Below are 12,518 nucleotides of genomic sequence, written 5' to 3' on the forward strand. Positions count from 1 at the left end.
CCCATAGGACATCTCCAAAGTGCCCACAGTGTCTGCTCCCAGAACATGTTTGCTCATCACCAAGGGTCAAGCTGAAAGCAGATTCGGTTCCCCCTCAGAAACTCGGCTCCACATGCTGCAAGTGCAAGCAGGGATGGGAGGAACAAGCAGGAGGGAGGAGCAGTGTGGGAAGCATCCTCCTGTAGCTGCCTCTATCGGTCTTTGCTATATTTCCTCCCCAGCTGATAAGGGTGGACCTGAGCTCAGCCCCTGCTGAGCCACCTCCTCCTTTATTCCTGCTGGACTGGTAACAACTTCTCAAAAATTCTTCTGCTGCTGGATGAAGCACCCATGGGTGAGAGGCTGTCTGCTCGTGCTGGGCTTGGGACTGCAGAGGTCGTCCTCATCCTAGCAGGGCTGTGTGGTGAGTGCCTTGTGCAGTCTCCTCCCTGTGCTGGCTGCAGTCTATGTTTTCAGAAACACCATGTTGGGTTGCTGCTTCTCTTCATTTCTGTGCAGCTTAATTATCGTTATAAGGTACTTGTCTAGAGCAACCTGCATGGGCTTTGTGGACGCTGCTGGAAGTGGCATAGATGCAGAACTCCCAAGCCCTCCTGCCAAGGGCAGCTCTCTTCCAGCTGGTTGCTGCAGAAGGCTTGAGTTTTCCTCAGAAGTGCTGATACCTTCTAGAAGGTGGATGTCACAAAGTGGGAGAATTTTTTATAGTGGTAGAGTCATGTGGCAAATTAGGAATGAGAAAACAACCTACTGGGAATGGAGAGGAGTGCTGCCCAGCTGCCCTCATCATACATTGATGATCAGAAGAAAACAGTGAATTGCAAAGGGATGGCAGAGGGAGCCAAGTAAAAATTGGGAAAGGTATAGAAATCAAGTGTGCTGAGTGAGTGCGGTGCTGCCTTCTCAGTAGTGTCAACTACGTGTTGTAGAGCTTGAATGGCTGAAAAAAAAGAGGGGGAATTGGAAATGCCAACCCTCTGAGGGGTAGTAAATGCTGTGGGGTTGATCTGCTTGGGCCAGACTGATCTGAGGAAGCAGGATAGAGGTTTGCAGAAATAAAGGAAAATAAAGGACCTCTTATGTTCCTTATGCTGTGGTAAGGCTGTTCATTCAGTAAAGCCAACCGAGATTTGTGAATGCAACATTTCTGGCCCATGGTGCTCTGAGTGCACAGCCTTACTCAAAATTGCTCCAACAAAGAGCCTGCAATTCAACTATTCGCTACTTTTAAAAAAAATATTATTATTTTTATTTATTTATTTATTTATTTATTTATTTATTTATTTATTTATTTATAGTAATGTAAATTCATCCTGAAGCCTGTTCACTTGAAAAAATTGGTCTTAATGTATTTTGGTTTTCCTTGTTTTGAGGGACCATATTTTCACCTGTCAGTAGGTGGAACAGCCTGGGGTTTGCTCAAGGGCTATCTGTCACGTGTCCTTGCCAAAATTATGATAATAAAGTTATAAGTGCTTGTGTCCTTCTCTTGCTGGTTCATCCCTATTCCTTTCAGCCAACAGGTAGAGACCGTCAAGATGTTCCTTAGCATTTTCTTGTCCAAGATATCCTACTAACTTTTCCTTCCCTTTGCTCTCCCTCATTGCCAGCATCAAGTCCTGCCCAAATAAGACTTGTGAATGGCCCTGACCCCTGCACGGGGCGATTGGAGGTGTTTTACAATGGCACCTGGGGGACGGTGTGTGACGACCACTGGAGCCTCGCGGAAGCCCGTGTGGTGTGCCGGCAGCTGGGCTGCGGGATGGGCCTGTCTGCTGTTGGCGGGGCTCGGTATGGACGAGGAGAAGACCCCATCTGGCTGGACAATGTGCAGTGCAGCGGGACAGAAGCTGCTCTTTCTGAGTGCCGGGCACGGCCCTGGGGAGATCACAACTGTGGGCATGGGGAAGACGTCAGCATTGTGTGCTCGGGTGAGTCTGGCTCGTACCGCGTCTTGGACCAGATGACCTCCAGAGGTCCCTTCCAACCTAAACCGTTCTGTTATTTGGTTCTGCAACAACTGCGGGAGACAGCTGAGGGATGAAATTATGGGCAGGACAACTACTGTTCATCCTAGGAGGATGTGCTGCTAATGTCAGGTGGTCCTGATCACAAAGCAGCCCCATGGAACATGCAAGATCAGTCTTAGAAGACAGGTTTCAGTCTAACATCGTTGCTTCCAATGGGTGCCAGATCAGAATTATAGAGTGGTTTGGGTTGGAAGGGACTTTTAAAGATCCAACCCTCCTGACATGGGCAGGGTACCCTTCACTACATCTGATTTCTCAGGGCTCCAGCCAATCTGACCTTAAACATTTCCAAGAGGGGGAATCCACCTCCTCTTCAGGAAAGCTGCTCCATATTTCAGCAGTCCCATAGTACAGAGTTTCTTCCTTATATCTATGGCTTGAGTTCACCTCTCTGAATATACCTGTCTGCACTCATCTGCTTTGGTTCTACTACTCGAGGTTTTGTCTTCCACTTTTCTGTGTCTGACCTGCATGTGTCTTTTGAATTCCAGAACCAGCCCAGCTCCGGCTGGTGAATGGCTCCCAGCTCCGGCTGGTGAATGGCTCCAGCCGCTGCTCTGGGAGGGTCGAGGTCCTTCGTAACCAGCAGTGGGGGACTGTGTGTGATGACGGCTGGGACCTGAGAGATGCAGAGGTGGTGTGCCGGCAGCTGGGCTGCGGGATGGCCATGTCAGCTCCAGGCTCAGCTGAGTTTGGGCAGGGCTCCAGCCACATCTGGCTGCAAGGTGTTGAGTGCACAGGGACAGAAGCTGCCCTCTCCAAGTGCAGGGCCAGGCCCGAAGGAGTCCACCTCTGCCACCATGGAGAAGATGCTGGTGTGGTGTGCTCAGGTAGCTGTTGATCATCTGCCCATGAGCTTGTGGGTTCCAACACTGCAGGAGCTCAGTGGATTGCTTTTCCTTTCTTCTCTATGTCACTGCTCTTCCCACATGTGAATCTTGAACTCCAAGGCTAGACCGATGCTGAACAAGTGGGGATTCCCTCTCGGTGTCATATCAGGCACTTGGTCTCTCCTTTACCAGGTCCGCCACCAAGAGATGACGTGCTCTGCCTCTTTCCATTTCAGAGCCTCCTGAGGTCCGGCTGGTGAACAGCTCAAACCGCTGCTCTGGGAGAGTCGAGGTGCTGCATAACCAGCAATGGGGAAGTGTGTGTGATGATGACTGGGACCTGGATGATGCACAAGTGGTGTGCCGGCAACTGGGCTGTGGTACAGCTATCTTGGCTCCGCATGCAGCTCAGTTTGGGCTGGGGAATGACCCCATCTGGCTTGATGATGTGAACTGCGCAGGCTCAGAGGCTGCCCTCTCTGAGTGCAGGGCCAGGCCATGGGGCGAAAACAACTGTAACCACCGAGAAGCTGCCAGTGTGGTGTGTGCAGGTAAGCCACCTTCATTCCTTCATCACAGAATCACAGAATTTCTCGGTTGCAAGAGACCTCAAGATCATCGAGTCCAACCTCTGAGCTAACACTAGGAAGTCCTCCACTAAACCATATCACTAAGGTCTACAGCTAAACGTCTTTTAAAGACCTCCAGGGATGGTGACTCCACCACTTCCCTGGGCAGCCCGTTCCAATGCCTAACAACCCTTTCGGTAACGAAGTTCTTCCTAAGATCCAACCTAAAACTCCCCTGGCGCAACTTAAGCCCATTCCCCCTCGTCCTGTCTCCAGGCAGGTGGGAGAACAGACCAACCCCCACCTTGCTTCATGGTGCAGCTCTGGAAGGAGCAATGTTGGCAGCCCTGCTGGACTCAGTATGTTGCTGTGTCTCTTATGGGAAGCCTATGGATAGCTCTATTTTGCTCGTGTCTCTTGCCTCTGTATAGAGACCTATTTTCAGGTCCCTTTACACATTGACCCTTCTCACTACCTTTGGTCCATGTAGTCTTGATGGACTGCCAGGCTCTTGCTCTGTATTTCCATAGCACTATGTTGCCATAGCACTTTAGGTCGATGTTCAGGTTTCTCCACGTGAACTACGTGGCTGAGCCACCCCCTCCTGTTCAAGTCCAGGGTGGCCTTGTTGATACAGCTAATGAATGTTGAATGAACTCCAGACTGGTGTAGGTCTTCCATTTGTCCCTGTATCCTGTCTGTTCCCTCCTCATGGTTTCTTTGGATGCCTGAGAACACATCAAATGGGATTAGATACCTGTGTTTATGCCAACGGGAGCCTTCCCATCACATTGTACCTGGCTACCACTCGAGGTCTTGTCTTCCACTTTTCCGTGTCTGACCTGCATTTGTCTTTTGAATTCCAGAACCAGCCCAGCTCCGGCTGGTGAACGGCTCCAGCCGCTGCTCTGGGAGGGTCGAGGTCCTTCGTAACCAGCAGTGGGGGACTGTGTGTGATGACGGCTGGGACCTGAGAGATGCAGAGGTGGTGTGCCGGCAGCTGGGCTGCGGGATGGCCATGTCAGCTCCAGGCTCAGCTGAGTTTGGGCAGGGCTCCAGCCACATCTGGCTGCAAGGTGTTGAGTGCACAGGGACAGAAGCTGCCCTCTCCAAGTGCAGGGCCAGGCCCGAAGGAGTCCACCTCTGCCACCATGGAGAAGATGCTGGTGTGGTGTGCTCAGGTAGCTGTTGATCATCTGCCCATGAGCTTGTGGGTTCCAACACTGCAGGAGCTCAGTGGATTGCTTTTCCTTTCTTCTCTATGTCACTGCTCTTCCCACATGTGAATCTTGAACTCCAAGGCTAGACCGATGCTGAACAAGTGGGGATTCCCTCTCGGTGTCATATCAGGCACTTGGTCTCTCCTTTACCAGGTCCGCCACCAAGAGATGACGTGCTCTGCCTCTTTCCATTTCAGAGCCTCCTGAGGTCCGGCTGGTGAACAGCTCAAACCGCTGCTCTGGGAGAGTCGAGGTGCTGCATAACCAGCAATGGGGAAGTGTGTGTGATGATGACTGGGACCTGGATGATGCACAAGTGGTGTGCCGGCAACTGGGCTGTGGTACAGCTATCTTGGCTCTGCATGCAGCTCAGTTTGGGCTGGGGAATGACCCCATCTGGCTTGATGATGTGAACTGCGCAGGCTCAGAGGCTGCCCTCTCTGAGTGCAGGGCCAGGCCATGGGGCGAAAACAACTGTAACCACCGAGAAGCTGCCAGTGTGGTGTGTGCAGGTAAGCCACCTTCATTCCTTCATCACAGAATCACAGAATTTCTCGGTTGCAAGAGACCTCAAGATCATCGAGTCCAACCTCTGAGCTAACACTAGGAAGTCCTCCACTAAACCATATCACTAAGGTCTACAGCTAAACGTCTTTTAAAGACCTCCAGGGATGGTGACTCCACCACTTCCCTGGGCAGCCCGTTCCAATGCCTAACAACCCTTTAGGTAACGAAGTTCTTCCTAAGATCCAACCTAAAACTCCCCTGGCGCAACTTAAGCCCATTCCCCCTTGTCCTGTCTCCAGGCAGGTGGGAGAACAGACCAACCCCCACCTTGCTTCATGGTGCAGCTCTGGAAGGAGCAATGTTGGCAGCCCTGCTGGACTCAGTATGTTGCTGTGTCTCTTATGGGAAGCCTATGGATAGCTCTATTTTGCTCGTGTCTCTTGCCTCTGTATAGAGACCTATTTTCAGGTCCCTTTACACATTGACCCTTCTCACTACCTTTGGTCCATGTAGTCTTGATGGACTGCCAGGCTCTTGCTCTGTATTTCCATAGCACTATGTTGCCATAGCACTTTAGGTCGATGTTCAGGTTTCTCCACGTGAACTACGTGGCTGAGCCACCCCCTCCTGTTCAAGTCCAGGGTGGCCTTGTTGATACAGCTAATGAATGTTGAATGAACTCCAGACTGGTGTAGGTCTTCCATTTGTCCCTGTATCCTGTCTGTTCCCTCCTCATGGTTTCTTTGGATGCCTGAGAACACATCAAATGGGATTAGATACCTGTGTTTATGCCAACGGGAGCCTTCCCATCACATTGTACCTGGCTACCACTCGAGGTCTTGTCTTCCACTTTTCCGTGTCTGACCTGCATGTGTCTTTTGAATTCCAGAACCAGCCCAGCTCCGGCTGATGAATGGCTTCCAGCTCCGGCTGGTGAATGGCTCCAGCCGCTGCTCTGGGAGGGTCGAGGTCCTTCGTAACCAGCAGTGGGGGACTGTGTGTGATGACGACTGGGACCTGAGAGATGCAGAGGTGGTGTGCCGGCAGCTGGGCTGCGGGATGGCCGTGTCAGCTCCAGGCTCAGCTGAGTTTGGGCAGGGCTCCAGCCACATCTGGCTGCAAGGTGTTGAGTGCACAGGGACAGAAGCTGCCCTCTCCAAGTGCAGGGCCAGGCCCGAAGGAGTCCACCTCTGCCACCATGGAGAAGATGCTGGTGTGGTGTGCTCAGGTAGCTGTTGATCATCTGCCCATGAGCTTGTGGGTTCCAACACTGCAGGAGCTCAGTGGATTGCTTTTCCTTTCTTCTCTATGTCACTGCTCTTCCCACATGTGAATCTTGAACTCCAAGGCTAGACCGATGCTGAACAAGTGGGGATTCCCTCTCGGTGTCATATCAGGCACTTGGTCTCTCCTTTACCAGGTCCGCCACCAAGAGATGACGTGCTCTGCCTCTTTCCATTTCAGAGCCTCCTGAGGTCCGACTGGTGAACGGCTCCAACCGCTGCTCTGGGAGAGTCGAGGTGCTGCATAACCAGCAATGGGGAAGTGTGTGTGATGATGACTGGGACCTGGATGATGCACAAGTGGTGTGCCGGCAACTGGGCTGTGGTACAGCTATCTGGGCTCCACATGCAGCTCAGTTTGGGCTGGGGAATGACCCCATCTGGCTTGATGATGTGAACTGCACAGGCTCAGAGGCTGCCCTCTCTGAGTGCAGGGCCAGGCCATGGGGCGAAAACAACTGTAACCACCGAGAAGCTGCCAGTGTGGTGTGTGCAGGTAAGCCACCTTCATTCCTTCATCACAGAATCACAGAATTTCTCGGTTGCAAGAGACCTCAAAATCATCGAGTCCAACCTCTGAGCTAACACTAGGAAGTCCTCCACTAAACCATATCACTAAGGTCTACAGCTAAACGTCTTTTAAAGACCTCCAGGGATGGTGACTCCACCACTTCCCTGGGCAGCCCGTTCCAATGCCTAACAACCCTTTCGGTAACGAAGTTCTTCCTAAGATCCAACCTAAAACTCCCCTGGCGCAACTTAAGCCCATTCCCCCTCGTCCTGTCTCCAGGCAGGTGGGAGAACAGACCAACCCCCACCTTGCTTCATGGTGCAGCTCTGGAAGGAGCAATGTTGGCAGCCCTGCTGGACTCAGTATGTTGCTGTGTCTCTTATGGGAAGCCTATGGATAGCTCTATTTTGCTCGTGTCTCTTGCCTCTGTATAGAGACCTATTTTCAGGTCCCTTTACACATTGACCCTTCTCACTACCTTTGGTCCATGTAGTCTTGATGGACTGCCAGGCTCTTGCTCTGTATTTCCATAGCACTATGTTGCCATAGCACTTTAGGTCGATGTTCAGGTTTCTCCACGTGAACTACGTGGCTGAGCCACCCCCTCCTGTTCAAGTCCAGGGTGGCCTTGTTGATACAGCTAATGAATGTTGAATGAACTCCAGACTGGTGTAGGTCTTCCATTTGTCCCTGTATCCTGTCTGTTCCCTCCTCATGGTTTCTTTGGATGCCTGAGAACACATCAAATGGGATTAGATACCTGTGTTTATGCCAACGGGAGCCTTCCCATCACATTGTACCTGGCTACCACTCGAGGTCTTGTCTTCCACTTTTCCGTGTCTGACCTGCATGTGTCTTTTGAATTCCAGAACCAGCCCAGCTCCGGCTGATGAATGGCTTCCAGCTCCGGCTGGTGAATGGCTCCAGCCGCTGCTCTGGGAGGGTCGAGGTCCTTCGTAACCAGCAGTGGGGGACTGTGTGTGATGACGACTGGGACCTGAGAGATGCAGAGGTGGTGTGCCGGCAGCTGGGCTGCGGGATGGCCGTGTCAGCTCCAGGCTCAGCTGAGTTTGGGCAGGGCTCCAGCCACATCTGGCTGCAAGGTGTTGAGTGCACAGGGACAGAAGCTGCCCTCTCCAAGTGCAGGGCCAGGCCCGAAGGAGTCCACCTCTGCCACCATGGAGAAGATGCTGGTGTGGTGTGCTCAGGTAGCTGTTGATCATCTGCCCATGAGCTTGTGGGTTCCAACACTGCAGGAGCTCAGTGGATTGCTTTTCCTTTCTTCTCTATGTCACTGCTCTTCCCACATGTGAATCTTGAACTCCAAGGCTAGACCGATGCTGAACAAGTGGGGATTTCCCCTCGGTGTCATATCAGGCACTTGGTCTCTCCTTTACCAGGTCCGCCACCAAGAGATGACGTGCTCTGCCTCTTTCCATTTCAGACCCTCCTGAGGTCCGGCTGGTGAACGGCTCCAACCGCTGCTCTGGGAGAGTCGAGGTGCTGCATAACCAGCAATGGGGAAGTGTGTGTGATGATGACTGGGACCTGGATGATGCACAAGTGGTGTGCCGGCAACTGGGCTGTGGTACAGCTATCTTGGCTCTGCATGCAGCTCAGTTTGGGCTGGGGAATGACCCCATCTGGCTTGATGATGTGAACTGCGCAGGCTCAGAGGCTGCCCTCTCTGAGTGCAGGGCCAGGCCATGGGGCGAAAACAACTGTAACCACCGAGAAGCTGCCAGTGTGGTGTGTGCAGGTAAGCCACCTTCATTCCTTCATCACAGAATCACAGAATTTCTCGGTTGCAAGAGACCTCAAGATCATCGAGTCCAACCTCTGAGCTAACACTAGGAAGTCCTCCACTAAACCATATCACTAAGGTCTACAGCTAAACGTCTTTTAAAGACCTCCAGGGATGGTGACTCCACCACTTCCCTGGGCAGCCCGTTCCAATGCCTAACAACCCTTTAGGTAACGAAGTTCTTCCTAAGATCCAACCTAAAACTCCCCTGGCGCAACTTAAGCCCATTCCCCCTCGTCCTGTCTCCAGGCAGGTGGGAGAACAGACCAACCCCCACCTTGCTTCATGGTGCAGCTCTGGAAGGAGCAATGTTGGCAGCCCTGCTGGACTCAGTATGTTGCTGTGTCTCTTATGGGAAGCCTATGGATAGCTCTATTTTGCTCGTGTCTCTTGCCTCTGTATAGAGACCTATTTTCAGGTCCCTTTACACATTGACCCTTCTCACTACCTTTGGTCCATGTAGTCTTGATGGACTGCCAGGCTCTTGCTCTGTATTTCCATAGCACTATGTTGCCATAGCACTTTAGGTCGATGTTCAGGTTTCTCCACGTGAACTACGTGGCTGAGCCACCCCCTCCTGTTCAAGTCCAGGGTGGCCTTGTTGATACAGCTAATGAATGTTGAATGAACTCCAGACTGGTGTAGGTCTTCCATTTGTCCCTGTATCCTGTCTGTTCCCTCCTCATGGTTTCTTTGGATGCCTGAGAACACATCAAATGGGATTAGATACCTGTGTTTATGCCAACGGGAGCCTTCCCATCACATTGTACCTGGCTACCACTCGAGGTCTTGTCTTCCACTTTTCCGTGTCTGACCTGCATGTGTCTTTTGAATTCCAGAACCAGCCCAGCTCCGGCTGGTGAATGGCTCCAGCCGCTGCTCTGGGAGGGTCGAGGTCCTTCGTAACCAGCAGTGGGGGACTGTGTGTGATGACGACTGGGACCTGAGAGATGCAGAGGTGGTGTGCCGGCAGCTGGGCTGCGGGATGGCCGTGTCAGCTCCAGGCTCAGCTGAGTTTGGGCAGGGCTCCAGCCACATCTGGCTGCAAGGTGTTGAGTGCACAGGGACAGAAGCTGCCCTCTCCAAGTGCAGGGCCAGGCCCGAAGGAGTCCACCTCTGCCACCATGGAGAAGATGCTGGTGTGGTGTGCTCAGGTAGCTGTTGATCATCTGCCCATGAGCTTGTGGGTTCCAACACTGCAGGAGCTCAGTGGATTGCTTTTCCTTTCTTCTCTATGTCACTGCTCTTCCCACATGTGAATCTTGAACTCCAAGGCTAGACCGATGCTGAACAAGTGGGGATTTCCCCTCGGTGTCATATCAGGCACTGGGTCTCTCCTTTACCAGGTCCGCCACCAAGAGATGACGTGCTCTGCCTCTTTCCATTTCAGACCCTCCTGAGGTCCGGCTGGTGAACGGCTCCAACCGCTGCTCTGGGAGAGTCGAGGTGCTGCATAACCAGCAATGGGGAAGTGTGTGTGATGATGACTGGGACCTGGATGATGCACAAGTGGTGTGCCGGCAACTGGGCTGTGGTACAGCTATCTGGGCTCCACATGCAGCTCAGTTTGGGCTGGGGAATGACCCCATCTGGCTTGATGATGTGAACTGCGCAGGCTCAGAGGCTGCCCTCTCTGAGTGCAGGGCCAGGCCATGGGGCGAAAACAACTGTAACCACCGAGAAGCTGCCAGTGTGGTGTGTGCAGGTAAGCCACCTTCATTCCTTCATCACAGAATCACAGAATTTCTCGGTTGCAAGAGACCTCAAGATCATCGAGTCCAACCTCTGAGCTAACACTAGGAAGTCCTCCACTAAACCATATCACTAAGGTCTACAGCTAAACGTCTTTTAAAGACCTCCAGGGATGGTGACTCCACCACTTCCCTGGGCAGCCCGTTCCAATGCCTAACAACCCTTTCGGTAACGAAGTTCTTCCTAAGATCCAACCTAAAACTCCCCTGGCGCAACTTAAGCCCATTCCCCCTCGTCCTGTCTCCAGGCAGGTGGGAGAACAGACCAACCCCCACCTTGCTTCATGGTGCAGCTCTGGAAGGAGCAATGTTGGCAGCCCTGCTGGACTCAGTATGTTGCTGTGTCTCTTATGGGAAGCCTATGGATAGCTCTATTTTGCTCGTGTCTCTTGCCTCTGTATAGAGACCTATTTTCAGGTCCCTTTACACATTGACCCTTCTCACTACCTTTGGTCCATGTAGTCTTGATGGACTGCCAGGCTCTTGCTCTGTATTTCCATAGCACTATGTTGCCATAGCACTTTAGGTCGATGTTCAGGTTTCTCCACGTGAACTACGTGGCTGAGCCACCCCCTCCTGTTCAAGTCCAGGGTGGCCTTGTTGATACAGCTAATGAATGTTGAATGAACTCCAGACTGGTGTAGGTCTTCCATTTGTCCCTGTATCCTGTCTGTTCCCTCCTCATGGTTTCTTTGGATGCCTGAGAACACATCAAATGGGATTAGATACCTGTGTTTATGCCAACGGGAGCCTTCCCATCACATTGTACCTGGCTACCACTCGAGGTCTTGTCTTCCACTTTTCCGTGTCTGACCTGCATGTGTCTTTTGAATTCCAGAACCAGCCCAGCTCCGGCTGATGAATGGCTTCCAGCTCCGGCTGGTGAATGGCTCCAGCCGCTGCTCTGGGAGGGTCGAGGTCCTTCGTAACCAGCAGTGGGGGACTGTGTGTGATGACGACTGGGACCTGAGAGATGCAGAGGTGGTGTGCCGGCAGCTGGGCTGCGGGATGGCCGTGTCAGCTCCAGGCTCAGCTGAGTTTGGGCAGGGCTCCAGCCACATCTGGCTGCAAGGTGTTGAGTGCACAGGGACAGAAGCTGCCCTCTCCAAGTGCAGGGCCAGGCCCGAAGGAGTCCACCTCTGCCACCATGGAGAAGATGCTGGTGTGGTGTGCTCAGGTAGCTGTTGATCATCTGCCCATGAGCTTGTGGGTTCCAACACTGCAGGAGCTCAGTGGATTGCTTTTCCTTTCTTCTCTATGTCACTGCTCTTCCCACATGTGAATCTTGAACTCCAAGGCTAGACCGATGCTGAACAAGTGGGGATTTCCCCTCGGTGTCATATCAGGCACTTGGTCTCTCCTTTACCAGGTCCGCCACCAAGAGATGACGTGCTCTGCCTCTTTCCATTTCAGACCCTCCTGAGGTCCGGCTGGTGAACGGCTCCAACCGCTGCTCTGGGAGAGTCGAGGTGCTGCATAACCAGCAATGGGGAAGTGTGTGTGATGATGACTGGGACCTGGATGATGCACAAGTGGTGTGCCGGCAACTGGGCTGTGGTACAGCTATCTTGGCTCTGCATGCAGCTCAGTTTGGGCTGGGGAATGACCCCATCTGGCTTGATGATGTGAACTGCGCAGGCTCAGAGGCTGCCCTCTCTGAGTGCAGGGCCAGGCCATGGGGCGAAAACAACTGTAACCACCGAGAAGCTGCCAGTGTGGTGTGTGCAGGTAAGCCACCTTCATTCCTTCATCACAGAATCACAGAATTTCTCGGTTGCAAGAGACCTCAAGATCATCGAGTCCAACCTCTGAGCTAACACTAGGAAGTCCTCCACTAAACCATATCACTAAGGTCTACAGCTAAACGTCTTTTAAAGACCTCCAGGGATGGTGACTCCACCACTTCCCTGGGCAGCCCGTTCCAATGCCTAACAACCCTTTAGGTAACGAAGTTCTTCCTAAGATCCAACCTAAAACTCCCCTGGCGCAACTTAAGCCCATTCCCCCTCGTCCTGT

The 12,518-nt window shown here is 52.6% G+C and overlaps 1 protein-coding gene across 1 annotated transcript; it reads left to right on the forward strand.

Annotated features, from left to right (window-relative positions):
* Window positions 1-203: 203 nt before the first annotated feature.
* On the forward strand, window positions 204-12,452 carry LOC140001001 (scavenger receptor cysteine-rich domain-containing protein DMBT1-like). Its single transcript, XM_072032142.1, has 13 exons — window positions 204-403; window positions 1,608-1,928; window positions 3,094-3,408; window positions 4,293-4,607; window positions 4,844-5,158; window positions 6,043-6,381; window positions 6,618-6,932; window positions 7,817-8,155; window positions 8,392-8,706; window positions 9,591-9,905; window positions 10,142-10,456; window positions 11,341-11,679; window positions 11,916-12,452. The coding sequence occupies exons 1-13, from the start codon at window positions 331-333 to the stop codon at window positions 12,317-12,319; spliced, it is 4,020 nt and encodes a 1,339-aa protein (XP_071888243.1). The 5' UTR covers window positions 204-330; the 3' UTR covers window positions 12,320-12,452.
* Window positions 12,453-12,518: the final 66 nt, after the last annotated feature.

The sequence above is a fragment of the Anas platyrhynchos genome, chromosome 36 (assembly GCF_047663525.1).
Source record: "Anas platyrhynchos isolate ZD024472 breed Pekin duck chromosome 36, IASCAAS_PekinDuck_T2T, whole genome shotgun sequence".
NCBI lineage: Eukaryota > Metazoa > Chordata > Aves > Anseriformes > Anatidae > Anas > Anas platyrhynchos.